The sequence below is a fragment of the Branchiostoma belcheri genome, unplaced genomic scaffold (genome assembly GCF_001625305.1).
Source record: "Branchiostoma belcheri isolate BF01 breed outbred unplaced genomic scaffold, Haploidv18h27 scaffold413, whole genome shotgun sequence".
Lineage (NCBI taxonomy): Eukaryota > Metazoa > Chordata > Leptocardii > Amphioxiformes > Branchiostomatidae > Branchiostoma > Branchiostoma belcheri.
The window spans coordinates 8,529-13,830 of NW_017804036.1; the positions used below are offsets into that span (position 1 = coordinate 8,529).

The 5,302-nt window shown below is 35.5% G+C and overlaps 1 protein-coding gene across 1 annotated transcript in view; it reads right to left on the minus strand.

Annotated features, from left to right (window-relative positions):
* The window catches only part of LOC109477938 (acid sphingomyelinase-like phosphodiesterase 3b), an 11,824-nt gene that overhangs the window by 6,021 nt on the left and 501 nt on the right, over positions 1 to 5,302 (minus strand). The window contains exons 2-4 of the mRNA XM_019779400.1: positions 3,735 to 3,864; positions 749 to 854; positions 8 to 206 (exon numbers count right to left, since the gene is read on the minus strand). Of these exons, the coding sequence (XP_019634959.1) occupies positions 8 to 206; positions 749 to 854; positions 3,735 to 3,864 (435 nt within the window). The remainder of the gene's footprint in view (positions 1 to 7; positions 207 to 748; positions 855 to 3,734; positions 3,865 to 5,302) is intronic.

Consider the following 5,302-nt stretch of genomic DNA (forward strand, 5'->3'; position numbering starts at 1 on the left):
GTGTGTGTGTGTGTGTGTGTGTGTGTGTGTGTGTGTGTGTGTGTGTGTGTGTGTGTGTGTATACCGTTAACGAAGGTGTTCATGACATCATCTGACAGCCAGTTTGGCACGTTCCACATGCTCCAGGTGGTGTTGTACACAGTGTTGGGCTCGGGCGGCATCTGGTGTTTGGGATGGTAGTCATGGTTACCGAACACCGGGTACACCTGGGAAACACGTCATCGGGAAGATGAAGTAACGTTAACTACGGCGCCATGTTGGTGTAGCGACGCCATGTTGGTGTAACGACTCCACGTCCGTGTAAGTAGAAGATGGTAAGTTCCTTTTCCGATATCTTTTCCGACACAATATTTGGAAACTACAGACGGGATATTGACCTTATATACTCGAATACGACCTTATAGAAGAACTTTATTGCACGACAATTGCTACGTACAAGAGAGTAGCAAACAATAAAATGTGTTGAACAAGACCTAATGTCGAATAAACCTAACAAATCTACATCATATTTATTCAAATAATAAGGGATAGCAGAAGTCTTTGATAATGTGTAACAATCGAGTGGGCTAATCACAAGTTTCGGAATTTTTCTAATAACAAAGCATTCCTTTATATATCTACCTATTTTTGCGTTGTGGGGACCATTACATGTACAATACACTACGGCTTTCGTGCAGGTGTAGTACGTTCTGGCGACTTGCTGGCCTTTGTACATTTGGTGATAAACGGTCTATGTACGCAGTCATACCTGTGTGTTTGGGAAGACGGTTCGAAGGAGGTCTGTCAGGTTTCCTATGATAGTCAGCACCACGTCTGTGTTCATCTTATCGTTATAGATGTGGGGAGTGTCGTCCCTATAAAATAACGTTATGTAGCTGATCACAAGGGCTGAGTGCGAACTCAGTAGTCTAAGAATGGCTGAGAATTACGATAGACTAGTTTAATAAACAGGCAAATTAGATTCAGGTAGAATTGAGGTCGATAAGAACTAATTTCGTATATTTAATTGCTATTGTATATCATTGATAATCTATCGTGGTATTGCACGTTATGATAGTCTGAATATGTCGTACGTGTCAGTGGTAGCCGCTACAAGCCTTGTAATTGTTAAAGTAAAGTAAAGTAAAGTAAAGCAAAGTAAAGTAAAGTAATTAAAAGTAAAGTAAAGCAAAGTAAAGTAAGCAAAAGTAAAGCAAAGTAAAGTAAAGTAAAGTAAAGTAAAGTAAAGTAAAGTAAAGTAAAGTAAAGTAAAGTAAAGTAAAGTAAAGTAATTAAAAGTAAAGTAAAGCAAAGTAAAGTAAGCAAAAGTAAAGTAAAGTAAAGTAAAGTAAAGTTAAGCAAAGCAAAATAAAGTAAAGTAAAGTAAAGTAAAGTAAAGTAAAGTAAAGTAAAGCAAAATAAAGTAAAGTAAATAAAGCAAAGTAAAGTAAAGTAAAGTAAAGTAAAGTAAAGTAAAGTAAAGTAAAGTAAAGTAAAGTAAAGCAAAATAAAGTAAAGTAAAGTAAAGTAAAGTAAAGTAAAGTAAAGTAAAGTAAAGCAAAGCAAAGCAAAGTAAAGTTAAGTAATGTAAAGTAAAGTAAAGTAATTAAAAGTAAAGTAAAGCAAAGCAAAATAAAGTAAAGTAAAGTAAAGTAAGGTAAAGTAAAGCAAAATAAAGTAAAGTGAATAAAGCAAAGTAAAGTAAAGTAAAGTAAAGTAAAGTAAAGTAAAGCAAAGCAAAGCAAAGTAAAGTAAAGTAAAGTAAAGTAAAGTAAAGCAAAGCAAAGTAAAGTAAAGTAATACAAAGTAAAGTAAAGTAATTAAAAGTAAAGTAAAGCAAAGCAAAATAAAGTAAAGTAAAGTTAAGTAAAGTAAAGTAAAGCAAAGCAAAGTAAAGTAAAGTAAAGTACAGCAAAGCAAAGTAAAGTAAAGTAAAGTAATACAAAGTAAAGTAAAGTAATTAAAAGTAAAGTAAGGTAAAGTAAAGCAAAATAAAGTAAAGTAAATAAAGCAAAGTAAAGTAAAGTAAAGTAAAGTAAAGTAAAGTAAAGTAAAGCAAAATAAAGTAAAGTAAAGCAAAGTAAAGTAAAGTAAAGTAAAGTAAAGTAAAGTAAAGTAAAGTAAAGTAAAGTAAAGTAAAGTAAAGACAAAATAAAGTAAAGTAAAGACAAAGTAAAGTAAAGTAAAGTAAAGTAAAGTAAAGTAAAGTAAAGTAAAGTAAAGTAAAGTAAAGTAAAGTAAAGCAAAATAAAATAAAGTAAAGTAAAGTAAGCAAAGTAAAGTAAGGCCATGTTGATTTGATTATATGGATGACATCCGCGCGCGCATGAATTTTCGGCCGTTTCCAATAAGTTTTCAACCATACTGTAAATCGTGCAAAACAGTTGCAAAATGAGCAAAAATATACCATAAGTTGCAAGGAAAACATTTAGAAATGATACCAATGTCGTAGAATGCCAGAATCAAAGGAAAAAAGACAAAAATGTAAAGAAATGAATTCGAAGAGTAGATTATTCGCCATAAAATATTTAGTGCCATTTGTTCAACCTTCATGACCACGTAGATTTCATAGTGAAAGCAACTTTTTTTTTGCAAAACTTTTTTTTATTCGCACGCGCGCATCAGTTTTGGGGTTCCCAGAGGATGTCATCCATATAATCAAATCAACATGGCCTAAAGTAAAGTAATTAAAAGTAAAGCAAAGCAAAGTAAAGCAAAACAAAGCAAAGCAAAGCAAAGTAAAGTAAAGTAAAGTAAAGTAAAGTAAAGTAAAGTAAAGTAATTAAAAGTAAAGTAAAGTAAACTAGAGTTCCACGATCTCATACCTTCGCCAAATGATGTTAGCCTTTATGAATAAGAAATATACTAATCATCCTGATTATGCAAATAGGATCCTCAATTGCATGAATTATATCAGTCTGTTGATCATATTCTCCACCAGACAGTCTTATCTTAACAAAGAATGCCATTTTCTCATAAATTATGCAAATGTGGTCCTTCTTTGAATAAGTTATGTTTAATTATGTTCACCTTCACTTAACTTTCAAACACCCAAAGTATGAAATTCCAGGCAGTTACCACTATGCAATTATAACATTTTCTCATTAATTATGCAAATTAAGTCTTCATTTGCATAATCGATATTTGCCTGTGTTTCTCTTGTTCTTAATAACATATGTTACAAGCTTGAACTTCCTATCATGGAATGCAGCTGATTTATAGAATTTCCTCATTAATTATGCAAATTACATCAATATTTGCATAATTGTAATATCATTATGTCAAGCATCACTTAAGCTACCTACATACCAAAAATCACGATGATCCATCAATCGGTTCTTGAGTTATCCTCTTTTAAACATTTGTCCTTTAAACCCCCCTGCAGTTCTAGAGCAAGCAACTAGGGGACTCATACTCATGTCACTTCATCCCCAGCACAAGAGCTATCTACCATCTAAATTTCGTCACCCTAGCATATCTGGATCATGAGATATCAAAACCGGAAGTTCTGCTGCAGTACCATGACAAGCCGCCAGGTGGCCCAAAATCTAATCATTTTGAGGTCTCATCAAGACCTACCCACCTACCAAATATCAAGTCAGTCCATTTAAGCCTTCTCAAGTTATCGTGTTTACACACACACACACACACACACACACACATACACGAACGCCTCTGAAAACATAACCTTCTTGGCGAAGGTAATAAAGTAAAGTAAAGTAACAGGCAAGAATACTTAGTTTCATAGAGCGTACCCTGTCCAGATGATGAAGTCGGGGTCGGGTTCGATGTCCTTCATGGCGTGTACAGTGTCGTTGATGAGTCGCCAGGGGGCGTCACACAGATAGTCTCCCCAGCTGCCGGCATCGCTCGGTGTCGGCTGACCTAATTTTGAATTATTAAACTGTATAAACAAATATACAGCCAGGACTGCCCAACTAACCGGAGGCTTTTATAAAGGGCTAGCCCTCATAGTGTGGCAGATAACTGAAATAATCTTTCAAATTGTGATACAAGCACCAAACTTGGTACAAATACTCATCAGACGTTACTCTTTTGAAAAAGTACGCGGGCCACTTGATTTGACTTTTGGTCAGAGATTCGGTGTCTCTAGCAGCTTGCGTTAGAACTGCAGGGGCGTTTTTTGCCGGTGCACAATTTGCTCCAAGTGATTACGCTAGCTATAGGGGGCGCCAAAAGTCAAATTAGCGCCCCTGGACTCCAAGTTGAAGCAAATTTTGTGCACCGGCAAAAAACATCCCTACAGTTCCAACGCAAGCTGCTAGAGACACCAAATCTCTGACCAAAAGTCAAATCAAGTGACCCGCGTACTTTTTCAAAAGAGTAACGTCTGATGAGTATTTGTACCAAGTTTGGTGCTTGTATCACATTTTGAAAGGTTCCTCCAAAATTTAATGTTATCTGCTCCACTATCATAACAGGACAATAAACAATTAGAGACAATTAACACTGTCGGTTACAATTTAGATACATTATCATACTATTAGGTAACAGATGAGTCATTCTAAGTATGGAGGCGGCCTGTGTTATTAGCCTTACATTAACAAGCTAACTAAGACCACACCAATTCAATTTGTTGGTTCACGGATTCGCCCACTTCATTTTTTTTCTGATTAAAAAAGAAACATTTCAGTTTCAGAATCAACTCCCAGATGCTCATATTTTGGCCCTAACAGTTAAAGGAAGTTTAAGTATAGTGGTTTGATTAAAAGTCTTAAATTCATGGTGTGAATTACAAACTAGCCTGGTATATTTTAACTTCAGGGCTCCTATCACAATATTAAGGGTTATTATAGGATGCAATGGTCTGGGTTTTTTTTCGCCAAGAATAAATAAATCCAAGAACCAACAAATCAAATTGGTGTGGCCTAAAGGTGCCTGTGCTGAGCACCAGGCGTTTGCTGGGTAGACACCATATTTGCGTTGCGCAGCAGAGGCCTCAAAATGGGAAAATATCCTATGTTCCTAGTTAATACCTTTAAAAATCATTTTTTTCTCTTGAAAGTTTTGGTCCATTTTGGAGATTTTCGAGCTGGAAGGCACAGGTAGGGTCTAAACGTTCTTACTTTGGTCAGGTTTTGTTTATTTCTTCAGTTTAGTGAGCGTAGTGAGAGATGTGAGTGGTTAGGTCTTGTCCAGGCGGATGGATACCATGAAAAATTAGGTCAAAGTTGAGGCTTTGTTACTATCATCAGCTGTGGCGGGAATTTGAGGTGGTCGACCCCCTGTTTCCTTTCTATTTTTGAGAATCAGACCCTTGTGGCTACTTGGTGCAGAAAAAATATTGAAGTATGGGCAAGTG